The sequence below is a fragment of the Primulina tabacum genome, unplaced genomic scaffold (assembly GCF_025594145.1).
Source record: "Primulina tabacum isolate GXHZ01 unplaced genomic scaffold, ASM2559414v2 Contig767, whole genome shotgun sequence".
Lineage (NCBI taxonomy): Eukaryota > Viridiplantae > Streptophyta > Magnoliopsida > Lamiales > Gesneriaceae > Primulina > Primulina tabacum.
The window spans coordinates 18-16,596 of NW_027459897.1; the positions used below are offsets into that span (position 1 = coordinate 18).

Sequence of the window (16,579 nt, forward strand, 5' to 3'; positions counted from 1 at the left end):
TTCTTGTTCATCTTGTCTGCGTGCTTGGTCTTCTCTTTCGGATTTGAACAGGTTGAAGAGGGTCGTAAGTTGCTGTTGGATTGCTTGCAAATCGCCCATAACTACTTGCTCTGATACCAACTTGTAATGAGCGCGGGTAAAGGATCGGGTTATGGGTCGGTGAAGAGGTTGATCGTTTAACTCTGAGATTTTGTTTGTGGCTTTTTCTACCTTGTCTACCTATTTTTTTGGATGTTCGAGGCTCGTTTGAGAGAACCTCGCGATCTCAATATTAGCTATATTTTTTTGAGAAAAGCTGAATGTTTATTTCTTTCATCAGCAACCCTTTAAATACTATAAGCATTAAACTGGCATCCAAGAAATATGCCCATTATTCCCCTATCTAAGCTCGAGATTCTAACACTTATTAAAGGAAAGTAAATAAAAATCCAATAATCTCACTCCTTATTTCTAAACTTTCCATGAGTAAACCTTTGATATAGCACATCCTTGATTTTTGCTGCTCGATTCTTGTTTGAGTTGGGTTGGGCCCCATGGATTGAGTCCCTGACAGTGTTAATATTAGATTAAATGATCATTCTAAAGCCTCTGCAATGGCTATCAATAAAAATAATACAGGGCCAACACTCGTCCTTGCATCAACTGCAATAGCCCTAAATACTCAATCGATATTTTCTGGGAGAAAGATGGCTATCCATATCAATACAAACCGAAACGAGCTGAAAAGGAAACAAGAAATAAACTCATATTTCTCTCAATGATTTTTGTCTCAGGTTTTTTGTTATCTCCTCAAGAAGGTAATTTCGGTCTCCCGGTTATTTATTCAAGGAGACTAATCTTATAGCTAGCAGAACCACCATACTTAACACTCTATTGTCCCCAACTCTTCATAGGGCTTGGCTCCTATGTCCATCATCTCAAGAGGTGGAACATCATATTTACTCTTAGACTATCCATTTCATCCATCTTGCTTGCACCTTGTTTTTCTAATAGTCTTATTAGAGAGATTGCTAAACACCTTAAATGTTCAGAGGCATTTCCACTCACTCTGCTTGAAGACAATCCTACAAAGATTGAGATTGATACTAACAAGGAGAGAAAATGCACCTACTACTTGGATGCGATGAGAAAGTTACAATCTGAATTTGATCATGTTTTCCAAGTAACAACGAAGCTATTCGCACTAGTTTTTTTAAAAAAGAAACGATATTATATTATCAAAAGATATTAATTACAAAAAACAGACCAAAGGTCCATGCATAGTAAGGTAAGACTCGTACTACGAGTCAACGTAATACTATACTTCAATTCTTATACAAGTCTGAGACCGAGAACGATTTAACCTCCACATTCTTAGAGATCCAACTTGAAACCCTAAACTTAATCTTGTCCCAACATTCTTCTAAAGAATTCTAAATCTTCAAAAATCATCTTGTTCTTTTCTAGTTCAAGGTGTGAATTATCCACTTATGCTGAGAAACATCACACACAGTTCAAACTAGGTTTCAAAAAAACTCCAACTTTTGGCGGGTCAAGCATAAAAATGAACTTTTTAATTGAATGTAAATTATACCATTGATTTACAAAACGCTTTCATAAATTAGAATTAAAATTGTTTTTCGAGACTTGAACTTGATACATACGTGTAACAGACAAAGATTTTATTCAGATTAGTTCATTTTTACCACAATTTAGTATAAAAGAAAAATATTTCAAAGAAACACAATTACAACATTAACTTCATGCAAAAAGTATCAAATAGAATGCAGCTGATTTTCAACATGAGATGTTAAAAGCTAAAACTAAAGTTGTAGGCAGTAAGTGAAAGTACCACTTTCTTGTTAATGAGTTCATCCCTTTCATGTTCAGAGATATGAACGATAAGTAAAATAGAAGTTTCCAGCACTCTTGATCCCCTCTCCCACCCAGCTTTCTTACTGCAATGCATTGCCATACAGACAGAAAAGATATGCACAAAATGACTCTTAACTAAAGCTGCACAAGGCTGGCAAGCAACCTGGGAAAAAGAACAATAATAAAAACCAGCATATGTAGTTCAAGATATTCAATAGCAAAAATGTCATCTTATGATCCTGACATGGATATTATCAATTCGCAAAGATCAATCCACATCGAGTGAACACGACATACAACTACCCTATGCTAAAATCGTTGACTCGAGTTACTATCATTTTTAACATTAATTAGATCAAACACCTCGCCACATTAAGAAAACATAGAAGACATCTAAACCAAAATAACTTGGACAAAGATTTAATACAAATCTAAAAATAATATTAATGTTCAAAAAGTTAAATGAAGCTACAACATTCTTAGAGGAAATGAATGCAAGGCTAGCTACCTTAGAAACCCATTTTAAGCTGTTAGCATCTTCCTGCAAGATCAAAGCCGGAAGCAGCCACGGACAACAATATTTTATGAAGTTCATAGGTTCCAAATTCGACGCAAAAATGCCTCTTGCCTGCAAATCCAATCAGATTAACTGTCTAGTTTTCTATTTACATGCTAAACACCTCGATTGCAAAATATGACATTACCTCAACAAGTGCAACTAAGCTTACACCACAAGCAACCCAATTAAAAAGAATTGGCCCCATAAGCTCCTCCAAGAACTTCAAAAATGTTGAAAGCACAAAATAATTTGTAAAGTTGGTATCATGTAATTAAATTAATCAATCAGAAATGTATTTATCACCTTTGTCCTGTTTGTATAGCATGTTTCCTTAGATAAACTGCCAAGCACAGCACTGACTAGTTCTCTGAACAAAGATGGATATTTGGAAAATTAAGCCAAGGTCAAATGCAACATAAAGGCGTGGCTACTTTACTTTTCCACTCTTACCTTTGGGAGGGATCGATAGAAGCAACAACATATATAATAAAAACTGCCTATATGTAAAATTCGAAAATCAAAACGCTAAAAGTAATTTATCGACAATTCATTGAATAAATTTTGAAAATTTTGAAGCGGCATCAATCATCATTTTAAGCTGGTTCGTGGGAATAGTTTGAAAATTTTGAGTTGGCAATACAAGATGCATGAGAGTTATGACAATTAGTGGGAATAGTGTTCGCGAGAACTAAATATTTTTGGTACCTCTAACTCTATTTTTCTCACCATGCAGTACAAGATGCATAAGAGTTACGACAATTGTTTCCATAATCGGACGAGGTTGAGGACCAGCAGACAAAACTTCCCGTGCTCGAACTATTTTCTCCCCAGAGGAAGTAACCAATTTCCTTCCAAAATTTGAACTGCAGTGGCATTTTCCAGAACGATGTTATTTTAGAAGCAAAAAGAAGAGTAGTCATATCAGAAACCACATTGTACACGAGCAAATCCTAAATGAATTGATACACTAATTAAACCACACAAGGCTACTTTAGACTTGTACAAAATGGAGAAAAGCCTAAAACATTAGCCCACGGATAAAATATAGTATGGAACGTCCAATCTTAAAATGTGCAACGGCATCAAGAAACTTATAAGTAGAGCAAGTATTAGAAAGTGTGGTTAAGCAAACAAGATTATAAATGGACCTGACCCATGTCAATGGCCGTTTAGAATAACACTTAAGCTGCAATAAATTTGATAAATTATCATAGCTACTGGAAATATGTCTATCTCAAGCCAATTACCAAACATCTTGGAAGAGTTCAAAGTGACCGTCCCATGTCTGGAAAAGGACGCCAATCCGACGAGCTAGGCAAAGCCTAACTCGATAATCAGGATCTCGGAGCAGCATAAATAGCTTGTCGATCACTAACTGTATAAGAATGAATAAAAGAATGACAACCTAAGTGAGGGACTAAAGATTAATTACTGAGAAAAAGAAAATCAAGATAAATAAACCAGCTGCACATTTTCTCAACTAAAAATCATGATGCGGATAAAGATTAATCACCTGAGCAAGTTGTGGTCTGAGCAATACAAAATTGCATAAACAGTTAACAAGCTTCGCACGATAATACCAGTCGAAGAGACTGTTATCAAAGACTTTAGTCACCAAATCTCCGAGAGAAGTCAAGCACTGAAAGTCAATAGGCTAATTTAGAAAAAGAAAACAATTTTTCTGACAAGTATTACCATGAGAAAGCTTTAAATATGACTATTTCTCAAGTAATTCCGCACACTAAATTTCTTCACATGGTTTGTCCTCGTTGATCTGAAACCTAATTTCTCGCGACCTAACTTCTAGTTAACTATGCTTCAATTGTATCTTTTTTACTTCAACTTTTATTTAACACTGGATAATTTGTACAAATTAAACATTAACTTACAATTGCATTCCTCAAGACTGTTCTGACAAAAGCTAAAAATGAGATGTATAAAGTCAGCAAAATCAAGTAAGAAACAAAAATATTGACACTAACAACTCGAACTCACATCCCACTTGCCATCAATAATTTACCAATAAAACATCCAAGCATGCTTAGAGACATATCACAACTATCAAACCTCTTCGGACTCCCTTTTCGTAAAGGAAGATGCAACAGTATTCTGAGTTCCAACCCCATTTGACAGCAACAGGCTTGCCACCAAACAACAGATGCCATCTAGTATGTAGGAACACGGGAATTTAAGATTTTCATATGAATTTACTGCATCAGTCATAGACGCAACCTGCAGAGGGGAAATCAAATAGAGACCGGGTAGTTTTAGAATAATCAAATGGTGTCACCAAATTGCTTGCATTGAAATGACAGAGACGACAAAAAGAGCACAATATCAAATCCAATATATGTCTGCAGGAAGACCAGTGAGGATGCCGGCTGAGAATGCATAGAAAGTTTTCTAAAACCTACTCAAATACGAAACATAAATAAATTACTTGTGTGCATGATAGCTATAAAGCAAATGCCAAGAAAAACATGGAACGTAAAGGTATGAGACTAAGATACTTGTGGTCGTTCTCTTTTTCCCTAAGATTGAACGTGATTTCCCACGTCAACAATGATAAAATTGGGAAAAAACTTGAAATGATTGACAGGAAATTCAATTTCTGATTCACTAAAGAAACGGAAGACCCAGTTGTCTGACTACCGTCAATACCTAACCTATCTACATCAATAGACCCACCGTTCATATCCATCTCCACATCCAAAATCAATTTTTCCCTGCTATTTAGCGGCAAAGGATCATGAATGGAGTGGGCGTCTGATAAATTGGGGAAGTCTGGCTTTGCTTGAGAATTCCTTCTGCACTCTGAACATCCTTCATACAATTTTGCATTCAGAAGATTGAACAATTCCAAAATAAAATGAAGAACTTGCAATATTTTTCTCTTGGCAATTGCAAAGAAAAGGCGAGCTAGTGAAACTTTTAAAAGAAGTCGCAGTCGAGTCAATGTTATTAATGATGGAGTTCCACTCCAAACATCCAGACAAACCATCATTGTAATATTTCTCCACAATTGAAATGGCATGATTTAGATATCCTAACAACGATTCACCCAATTTAGAAAAGATATGAGGAATTTCTCAGATCCTGAGAGTGAAAGAAAAAACCTGAAACACTCTGAGAATACAACAGAATATTGAAAACCATATCCATAAAAATTTATAGTCGTTTGAGAAAAATGAAGGAAATAATAAAATATGCAAACTAGTGCTAAAGAGAAACGTGTCAATAAATTTATCACAAAAACATTATATTTGACGAAACAAATGACTAAGATCAGATTGAAACAAAAAGCCTATAAATTGTTAGTGAAAGCCAAAAAAATATTTGAATGAATAAAATCGGCATCCCCAATCAAGTGATTGAGAAAATATCGACCTTCTAATCAAACCAGAACAAGAGTGTGATAGGTAACCATGCAGGAAATGAACAATGTCACACCGTCATGTGCAGGTTTGTCTCAAGCCCCAATTACTTGGAGCTTATTAAAAGTTTACAGAGGAGCATACAACACAGTTCAAAAGCTTTTAAGTGAAGTCATGGGACATATAAAAGGACTACTGCCGCAACGGAGAATGGGAAGGATCAATGAAAGTGAATATTGACCTTGTTGAATACGAGCAGAACATGAAATTAGCTAAAGAGCGCATGTGTAGATAACTTCTGAGAGCAGCATTTTGTCAATTTCTACTTCCTTTATGCATTCAAGAATGTGATTTTCCATTTCATGAAGCAGCTGATCTCTTAGATTCAGTGGCAATCGTACATTTTGGCAGTAATTGGACAAATTCACCTACAAATTTATCATAAATGACAGTGAAAATCCATCAGTTATTAAAATTTCAAAAGTAGCAAAAAATAGAAGAATGTGACACCGGCTTTGGACCATAATCAATATCAATCTTCGCAAAAACTTCAACTGAGCATTCCAAAAAATCACTTGGACTTTCCTCTATCTACCACACATCGGATACAACTTTTTAAGATAAGCCATTATACGTGAGATCAAAAGGTTTATAAGGATGGATTTGCAAGAATAATACCTTGGCCAATTCCTCCACAGGCTCAGTAGCATAGAGCAATGGCAGAAGTCCTGAAGCGTCATACAGAAGAGGGGTAGAACCAGTAGAAAGGGCAAATGCAGCTGCCGGAAGCAGCACAACGAACCGCTCATTCAGTGTTGTGAATTCCTATGTAATTAGGAGGTCAATCAAAAATACTAAATAATGTCAACATCCTGCACCACCTATACATGTATAAAAGAAAAGCAAAGAAGTAAAGAGATACAAAAAAGGATGTAGTACTAGGGATTAGAAAATTGATGGACAGAATTGAATATGTTCATCATATATTGTCTCTCAATCTATACGTAGATGGGATTCATTTCTTTTGCAGATAGACTGGAATTTCAGAGAGAATCATTTGAAGATCGTAAAAAAATTCCTTGGTTATTAAAAGTTATGATCAATCTCATCAAATCACTTCAAAATATCAAAGCCACTGTACCTAGTTTGGAATGTACCTTCAAGTTAAGTATAGCTAAAACAGCTGGTAACACATTCTGCCGAAGATCCAAAAAATATTGCAGATCACCCTGCAGCAAGAAAACGAATACATTTAAGATACAATCTGGATCCTTCCAATAAATTGAAAACACGTGAAAACACCCTTTTAAAATGTAATCCATTCAAACTGAATTCAAAAGCTAAAATAAAGAAAAGCTGTTAAGATGAAGGAAAATCTTTTTTGGATCCCAAGAATTTCATTCAAACTAACAAATTTGCAGGCTTAGATACATGAGGAAGAATAACTAACACAGTCATCCAGTATGACATATAGCAACGGGAAACAAGCACAAAATAACAAGCTTTGCATCTCAGGGAATGACGCAAAAATCAAATTCACCATTTTATTCGCAGTTTATGATAATGGGATGGCAACCCTTTCCTTTCCACATACTTTGTGAAATTATTAAAGCACCAATCAATTATTACCAAGTCTATAAACATGGCCATAAATATTAAGAGTAAGAAATTCCAACTTCCAAAACTACAAATTTGGAACCGCAACAAGATGCCTACCTGTATGCTTCTCATGGTCATCATACATTCATACTCTTGACTATATCAACAGTAGAGTGAGCACCATTAGATATTTTCCAACCACCATAACAGCTTTGAAATAACAAAAGAAATCAAAAGAAAAATACAACGTGAACTTTAATAGCCATGTTTCAACACAGTTGAGTTATTCTGTTTTGAGTTGTTGATGAGAAAAGACTCTCATATATGCTTCTACACAGCAGAGTTGTTATGTTTCGGGTTGGATATAAGAGAAGAAACTAAGAGAGAAATATCAAATACACACGTCTGAAAATAACTCTTGCAGTTATTATAGGAATACAAAAATGAGAGGTATAATGGGTTCTTACCAGCGAGGTTCTCTTGGAGAAGTAGCATGAGATGAAGCACAAAGAAGACCTGAAGTATATTTCCCAACATCAAGACACTGGATAGAATCATCGGAAAAGAATTACGACAGCTAAAGGAAAATTATACTCTTGCATTCTGAACTCTGAATCAAAGATTAATTTTCATATTCTGAGAGAACATACAGCAAGTTACTTTGACATAATCACACACGGCACACCAATAAAATATGGTGGAAAACTAATCTCAAACACAAATCTTTTGTAGGGGATCCATACACAACAATTTCAAGCCAGTGAATTGAATACTGCTTGTGCAAGGGTTTTATTTTCACCAAAACTGCACTTAACTAGAATTTTCCCCTTAAAACAAAAGTTTGCATGATAACACGAATATCTGATCACATAAAAGCATTCTAAAACTTGACCCCGGAAGAAAGGAAGTATTCAACTAAACTGCATTCGTGCATCAGCCATCTCATGACAAGTCTAGAAAAATCTACTTCTTTACAACCCCACAGTTTGCATTCTTATTTTAAAAAAGGCAGTGAGAAACACTTCCTCTTAAACATAAGCGAAAATCAAATCGTTATTAGTTTATCGCTCAAACATACTATAAAGTAACTCCACATACCATGGTATTCTAATGGCGACAATGGAATCTAAACCTTACAAGTTTCGTAATTATAAAATAAAAATTGCTATTGTACATAAGGATGCAGTTGATGGTAACTGCATAATTTAAATCCTTATGACTGTATAGTAACTTAAATGTCAACAAACAAATACTACATTGCTGCCAGAAAGGAAAAAGAAAAGTAACATCCATATAAGACCAACAATTCCGTCCTAATGTTTACTATAAACTGCACTTCACTAATTATTGAATTTAAGTGCTTGATAATACATAAAAAAAGAACTGATGTTTTAAACATTAAAGACTCAACTCTTTGAAACAGCACCACTGAGAACAATTGTTGTCTGGTAAGAACCAACAATTCTAACAATTCGATTAGATTAAGGTAAACAACAATTGTCACCAACTAATTCTACCCAAGATATTAATGAAGAAAAAATAAATAAGGCAATAGTAAAAAATATGAGAAAATATGATCATACAAATTCCATCGAAGATATCATGGAAATCAAATAACTATTTAAGGTGTTCAGAATTATTAGACCATCACGGAGGAGATAAAATGGATAAATAAGGTGATTATTCCGTAAAATATTTACCTAGCAATATTAAAAGCAAAATAAAATGAAAATTTAAAAAAGTAGCATATAGGAAGGACGATAGTAAGGCTTCTATAATTCCATGTCACACAAGATATTAGGAGTTGCAATTTATTTTGAAAGGTGTATGCACTTAATACATTAGTCTCCCAAGTTGTCCTCTCTTACTCCGCTTAAGAGACAACATATGATTAATATTTGGTTAGTGCTGGTATAATATAACCAGTGTTCACATTTAAGATATATATTAAGGTGAGTTAAATGCTGTCAAGAATTATGAATATGCCTTTGGATTGACATGATATATGCCATGTTAGAATAATTCATTTTTTATAAACTGGAGTGGCTGACGCATCTAATAAACAGACCTTTAGGGTTGTTTCTCATTGGACTCCACTCCTACATCCTTTTAATTTGTAGTTTCGTCCCAATGGCGAGAAATATCGACATCAGAATTCTAGATTGAACATGTTCTCTTTTTCACGTCGAATGATTGTCCGATATTTCCGGACAGAGAAGAACTTCAAATCCTTGTGAGTTATTATTTCTCAACCAATTATACCTCTATAGCTACAAATAGTGGGTAGTGTTACAAATAGTGGGTAGTGTACACAAACTTTAAAAGGTATGCTAATGTATGCCAATTTTACACCAAGTACTATGCATTCAAATAATCTCCCGTTTCATATTTTCTCTTGGGCATCGGAGGATTTTTGCCGAACTATGGCTGGTGACCCTAAAGCATCATTTTGCATGACATATTTTAGTGGCAACCTAGGTCATATATTCTTCGTTGGACCCAAATAGCGAAAACTTTAGCATCTCAAGAGAAATTAATTGCATTAGAAATTACAAGTAGCTAGAGGTTTCCAAAAAAGCTGGACGAACCATCTCACAGTACCACGGGTCATATTCAAGAGAGTAAAAGAACAAAAATATATATAACATGTATCTCCCCGGAACAAAGAAAGAATATCAAACAACTATTCATTGGATTTTAGGGTAAAGATGAGATCGACAATGACATACAATGAAAGATTTATACTCTAAAGCAACACGAAAGACAAAAAGTTTACAAAGGTGAATCACTCACGTTGAAAGTGTGCGTTTAAATAGCCGAAGATCCCATATCTCGAAAGGAACAAGATATGAATCTTTTGTATCCTGGGTAAATGCCAAGCAAAGAAGTTATTATACTGAAATCATGGAGAAGCAAGCATTTTACTAGCAAAGAAACAATCAAATCAAAATAAGAGAAGCAAAATGTTATCTATATAATCTTACGCTCAACATTATGCTACAAAGCAGCATAAAAGCAGCATCCACCTTCAAAGACGAGAGCACAACTAACCCTGTAATACTGAATTTAGAGCTTGAAAAGTTTCTTTCAGAATTGTATAAATACTTGAACACCCAATCATAATTACAAATAGAAGAACATTATACAATAATGGAAACAGGAATAAACTGGTGTTAAGACAGTGTTAAGCCATCCTAACTTAAGTGCATGAGATTGAGATTTCATGAGAGAGAATCTAACTGTACCTACTTTTTCCTACAATATGAAATGCAAAGTAGATGAATTGTACTTAACAATTCACCATAAGAGGAAAGGAAGCATTTCAAAGATCTATCTACACCATGCCTTGATGGGAATTTTACACAAATGGATGCTTACAATTGAGGTGAGATTGCAAAATGTTGGCAAACACCGCATAAGGCAGTTCCATATCACATGCCAACCTGCAGAATTTTTACAAAAATAAAACCAAAATATGCACAAGGATTAAAAGAAAAAAGAATATCAAGCAGGTCCCTGCATTAGACATCCTACAAACGCGATACCTCATATAATGGTCCAGAAAGTTCATGGAGTTTATTTTCATTATCCTTAGTAAGCCCCAGACGCCAACCAAACACAAACAATTTAATCAGAGCCATTTTTCTTCAAAAAGGACGTTGATAGAAAGAGGCAGACAAAAATTATTAATAAGAGTAAGAGATAGGGAAAGGAAAGGGAGAGAAGTAGGAAGGTAAGATGTTCGCAATAACTGATGAGCAAGAATCGAGTCCATCTCACAATATATGATTGATATTGGCCATGATAAAGAAAAGCGAACAAAGAAACCTAGACTGCATCCTTCCCCACATATGATACAACCAAAGCTTGCATTAAAAACTATCCTTCTTAATTAGCATATGACTATAAATGACAAGTCCAAGGAACAAAATTATTTCAAGAAACCAGGAGGGCACACTGAATAAAACTATATCTTTTCCTCCATACATATAATATGATATACCTCATTCAAGGGAAAAGCTAGCTTCTGCGATGATTTCTCATTTGGAGCAGCAAAAAACATCGATAAAGAAAGTCTAAGCAGACTCCTTCAAATAAAATAAAAAACTGGTGAGAAGAATCTTAAGAAGACTCATTCAAATGAAATACAAAATTGGTCAGAAGTTAAAATGAATAACAAAGAGTGCTGAGACAAGATTAACTTAGGGTTCCATGCTGGATTACAAATAATGTGGAGTTTAAAATGTTTTCGCTGTCAGATTTGTTTAGGGATTGGAATCTCATATTGTGTTAATATGATTCCAGTTCTTACTTTGTTATGCGATGACCTCTGGTCTCCTTTTTGTAGAAAAAAAGAAACTAGAAGGCATTTCTGCACATAAGAAATAAGTTATATCACATAAAAAGTAAGATATCATAGTGTTTGTTTAAGCATCAAATTATTACAGTTGCAAACCATATCACACTGATTTCTTAGGCTCAATTATACAGAGTGAAATGAAGTTTTTGCGTGTAAAGGAACAACTTATTGCAACGTCCAGAACAGATCGTCATAAGAATGCTCTAAAGTTGCGTTAATAATTCTGCAATCGAGAACAAGCGAATTCCGGAAATCAAAATTTGACTGCGGACTCCAGAAAGGGCAAATGTGATATCAGAAGTATGAAAAACAGAAACATTAGAAACAAGTCTGAATGGCGGTATCACTTGAGTAAGCAAACTGATGAATTAACATATGTACTGAAAAGCAAAAGGAAAAAGAGAACCTACAAAGCACATGACCAAACCAACAAAGATAAGAGAATTGTGCCCCTGCAAGACCCTAACAAGAAAAAAAAATAATTCCCTACTGGTACCAAAAGAATAAGTTCGAAATGAAGGCAAAAAGCAAAACAGACAACAGCTCTCCTCTCCCTCAACGAAGAGGTATAGATATTAACCAGATTAAAATATCAAGAAAATGTGAATGCATCTCCAGCACACAGGAAGGAGACAAATAGACTACAGGAGCACAAATTTTTTGTCACCGGAGGATGAAATATAAACCAGTCAATAAAGCTACAGGTAACAGTCAAGATTTCACAATAAAATCAATGAATTTTACCTTTCAAAGTTTGCAGATATGCTGTCAAACAAAACAATAAGTGATCTTTACGGATGCGAGTAGAATAATTGCGGATGCGACAAACAAGTGCAGCATGCCTGCCACGAATATTAGCTCGTTTTAACTCAAGATGGTGGATAATAAGTAGCAACATGAATGCAAATGTGAACACTAGAAAAACAAATTTGGAAATTATTGAAAAATATTGTGTCGGATTTGCCATTGAATGTGTGATCCATGAACAAGGAAAAAACATGATATCACACCATCCACCAGCCCAAAGGATACTGTTAAGTATTGAGATATTTGATGTTTATATTTTTTTATCTACGCAAAAGAACAAGTTCTGTTGAAACCTACCATGGCCATTTGCCCTCCACGACTCTCTCTTTTATCAGGACAACCACATGCTCCCTCCGGGCACGTTTTTCAGTAACTGGGCTTTTATATGTATTAGCGCACACCTGGAAAGTGAACATTGCCTTGTAACCTTTGACCATAAATATGGAAAACTGTTTTTCTCAAAACTGAAATAAAGAGGATTACTTATAGTGTTGGGTTTAAGTAGACTTCTTGTAATGTGGTTGCGGATTACTTATCCGCGCAAATGGTGTAACATTATATTATCATAATAAATTTAGTTTTCTATCAAAAAAAAAAAGAAATAAAGAGGAATACTTCAAGTCATACCAAATACATGGAAGCAACTAAAAAGATCTCAAAATATTTCAAAAAGTAAAAGAATTAGAAATCAAATTTTGATTCATTAAAATCACACTTAATATTTACTTATGTTCTCTCAGTTTATTTACTTATGTTCTCTAAGTTGTCCTTCCCTCTCATTATGTTTTAAAAATTTTGCATCATATCACAGCTGAAAAGCCGTCAACAGTTTTATACCGTATTTATTTCTGCTCAATATGATATAAGTGGAATTCTACATATTGATGTCCAAAATTCTATTAAGCCCTTTTAGTTCATTTAAAAGCTTAAATTCATGTTAATTGTTGAATCAAAAGGGGTCAGAACTCAATTTTTCATTTGATAGAATCTCACTTGGTCTCGTCAATATTGAAATCAATTGGTAATTTGATTGAAGTGGTTTACTCCACCATTAATATCCCAAGATATCCTCTTACGAGCATGAAGTGGTGACAATTATATAAAATCAAGAAGAAAAAAATTTTGTGGCACGTCGTTTATGGCGACTTAACACTTATGACCAGACTTTTCACTTTTTTTCTGTTGTTTTTCCCATCTTCCTATTATTCAAAATTTAACAGAGTAATCTGCTACAATTTTAGCGACAATGGAATATGAAATAAGGTTGAAAAGAACCACCAGAATATAAAACCGAGCCCATAACCCAATGAAATACAAAAGAGCCATATCGTGTCTGGTAAGCACACAACCACAAATATGTAATGGAGTATCAACTTTACAAGGCACAACAATTAAGTTGCTGCAATAAGTACCCGGCAAAACACAAGGGCAGCAAGCTCCGCCACCTTGAACTGTGAGCTTGTCATAATCACACATTTTTCACCCCTAATTGAGTCACTCAAAATCATAATAATAATAATAATAAATAAATAAAACACAAACAAGAACAGAGAAGTAGCATTTCATAAACCCACCAAAAATTAAGCACGTTATAATTCTAACCAGGGTGAATCGGTGCTGGAATTACTCATTTGATCAAGCTCCTTGCTCATCACATCCACAAGTTCTAGTAAAATAGAACCGTCATCCACACCTCTAGCAAATAAGAGAATCCTACTAATGAAGGACAAATTAGAAGTACTACAGACATTTAACTTTAAATTAAAACCATCAACTTAGTACCACTCAAGACACCTTTAGACTTCGATCATGAGTAGCAAACCAGTACCGAAACACGAAATGATTTACTGCTTGATGAATTTCCAGGGATTTGCCACCTAAATTTGGTCCATCCTTTAACAAATATGTATTGATGCACTCCACAAGCTTGCGAGGAATTTTTCCCTCATCCCTAACATGCAAAAAGAACAAAATTATAAAGTTGACGATTATTGCAATAGAATAACTATAAGAAATCTGTGTAAGGTGGAACCAAAATACAAAAATATCGATGCGTTACCTTACATGAGAAAAAATATCTCAGAATATTAATCACAATGAAGAGGCGGATATGAAATTCCCTAAAATTAATTAGGGAAAAGCCAATTATAAGTATTTCCAATAATTCTCGCAAAGATTCGAAGTTCACAACACATGTAGAGAATGAGACTCCCTGCTTGAATAATTCAAAATCAAATAAAAGAAAGTAAATTATCTTTATGTTTATCGACTGGCCCATTTCAGGGGGAAAATAAATTAATAAAACAAGGTAATGACAAACATCAAAAACTATCATCATGTACCCGTCAAACTTTACAAAATAATACAAAGAAAAGGAAAAAAAGTTTCCTTCATTTTTAAATAGATACACAAAAGGAATGGCAATGAGCTCTACATATTGTTCAATGCCTATTAAACAATAGGACTCAATGCCATCCTAAGATAAGAAATATGAATCGGAAATGTTTCAGCAAAACAAACGAACTGTGTGAAACTATACAAGTATGAATTCTACTTATTGCTGGATCCTATTAAACAAAATCATTGAAAATTATGTAAAAAGATGATTTCATATACAAGAAACTCAAACTCGTTACCCTCCAAGAAACTGAACAGACACGCCAGTAAAAGTCTATCTTCTTGATTACTTCTCGAGCTTTGTCCTTGTCGGATGATAGCTTGGAGACGATCTCTTGAATGTCTCTGGAAGTGAGTTTCAAGGCCATTTTTAGCGTATCCAATAGGGTTTCTTTAGAGAGAAAAGGCGGGAGAATCAGGAGATGGATCGGGGAGGAAGAACTCTGTTACGGGGTATTTGATAACTCAACAATGGGAGCGGAGGGGAGCGGGGCCAATTCAGATATGGAAACCGACAAAACGCGTTTTTTTATTTTTCAGCCGTTAACATTGCAATCTCACATTTGGTAACTTTCAGACGCTCCTCTCGGGATATATTTAAAATATAAATTTTAGGTAATAATTTATAAACATAGTTTGTACCGTTTTTAATTTATTTTACTAAAATAATTTTGTACAATGTTTTATATTTGAAATAACTTGATAAACTTATTAATTACATATATAGACACATACAATGTAATATCTCAAAATGCAAAATTTTTATTTTTAAATTTTACATATTTTTAAAAGTGACAATTATATAAATTTATTAAATTAACAAAACAAGAAGAAGAAAAAAACATGTCTCATTTAATTTGAGTAGGCTTGCGTTTGTTTTAAAGTTTTTATTACTATTTTAATTAAAAAAACTCGATCTTCTTTCTTTCATTTTTTAATAATATATTCTTGCAGTTATGACATTCGATTGATTTTCTATTTGACTTGTGTTTATTCTTGAGTTTGAGTTTTGGGGCTTTTTCAAAAAATTAATATTAATTAAAAACTATGTAATAAAATATTGTAAAAATGAGATGGTTGTAAAAATAGTGCATTCCGTAGAAATTTATAGCGGATTCTAAATATTTTTAAAAGAAAAATTAAAGAAAAAGAGCATGTCACGGATTCAGAATCCGTGACAGCCTGTCACAGATTCTAGGGAATCCGTCATTATTCCCCTTTAAATTGCGCGCATTTCCTCCGTTTCATCTGCCCAAAATGATTAATATTTAATTTTGTTGATAATATTATAATTATATATTAAGAAGTAATAATTGGTTTTGTGTAATATTTATGTTAATGTTTGTCATTTATTTCAGATATTAACATCTTCCGTTCGTTTTATTACAAATTCCGTATAACCACGTTTGAGAAGGTAATTTAAGTAATTTATTAATATTTTATTGGTATTATTTATATTATATTATGTAATTATAATTTTGTTCACTAGCATTATACGAATACGTATAATTTTTTAAATAATATATTTTTAATATTAATCATGATATAAATATAATAATAGTTATATTAAAAAAATAATAAAAATAACATGATTGGCTTCATGGTTACAATGACGAACTTTCGACTTCG

At 33.9% G+C, this 16,579-nt stretch overlaps 1 protein-coding gene and 1 long non-coding RNA gene across 4 annotated transcripts; one reads left to right on the plus strand and one right to left on the minus strand.

Annotated features, from left to right (window-relative positions):
- Positions 1 to 218: 218 nt before the first annotated feature.
- On the minus strand, positions 219 to 15,497 carry LOC142534971 (serine/threonine-protein kinase ATM-like). 3 transcript variants are annotated; one of them, XM_075641622.1, is made up of 21 exons: positions 15,190 to 15,497; positions 14,613 to 14,673; positions 14,348 to 14,504; positions 14,156 to 14,269; positions 13,966 to 14,038; positions 12,851 to 12,954; positions 10,765 to 10,829; positions 10,371 to 10,438; positions 10,180 to 10,250; positions 7,854 to 7,902; positions 6,945 to 7,016; positions 6,466 to 6,612; positions 4,481 to 4,645; positions 3,927 to 4,052; positions 3,661 to 3,788; positions 3,119 to 3,276; positions 2,864 to 2,906; positions 2,717 to 2,780; positions 2,559 to 2,633; positions 2,363 to 2,482; positions 219 to 2,017 (listed from the first exon to the last, which is right to left on the minus strand). In XM_075641622.1, the coding sequence occupies exons 4-21, from the start codon at positions 14,203 to 14,205 to the stop codon at positions 1,790 to 1,792; spliced, it is 1,806 nt and encodes a 601-aa protein (XP_075497737.1). In that variant the 5' UTR covers positions 14,206 to 14,269; positions 14,348 to 14,504; positions 14,613 to 14,673; positions 15,190 to 15,497; the 3' UTR covers positions 219 to 1,789. The 3 variants fall into 3 exon arrangements, with proteins under 3 accessions (XP_075497737.1, XP_075497739.1, XP_075497738.1); XM_075641624.1 differs by lacking the exons at positions 10,765 to 10,829; positions 13,966 to 14,038; positions 14,156 to 14,269; ... (1 more) ...; positions 14,613 to 14,673; positions 15,190 to 15,497 and adding an exon at positions 11,390 to 11,493 and having other exon boundaries at positions 10,371 to 10,412; positions 12,871 to 12,954; XM_075641623.1 differs by lacking the exons at positions 6,466 to 6,612; positions 6,945 to 7,016; positions 7,854 to 7,902; ... (7 more) ...; positions 14,613 to 14,673; positions 15,190 to 15,497 and adding exons at positions 4,752 to 4,816; positions 4,916 to 6,022 and having other exon boundaries at positions 4,481 to 4,543.
- Positions 2,866 to 3,276, plus strand: LOC142534973 (uncharacterized). Its single transcript, XR_012817303.1, has 2 exons — positions 2,866 to 3,042; positions 3,100 to 3,276. It is a non-coding gene; the product is annotated as an uncharacterized LOC142534973 (long non-coding RNA).
- Positions 15,498 to 16,579: the final 1,082 nt, after the last annotated feature.

Bases quoted from the DNA above. Each gene is read 5' to 3' on its own strand.
- LOC142534971 (XM_075641622.1), bottom strand. From the start codon at position 14,205: ATGAGCAAGGAGCTTGATCAAATGAGTAATTCCAGCACCGATTCACCC. The intron at 6,613-6,944 runs GTACATTCCAAA...CTAATTACATAG, and splicing joins TAGCTATACTTAACTTGAAG to GAATTCACAACACTGAATGA. The intron at 2,634-2,716 runs GTGATAAATACA...ACATTTTTGAAG, and splicing joins GCTATACAAACAGGACAAAG to TTCTTGGAGGAGCTTATGGG.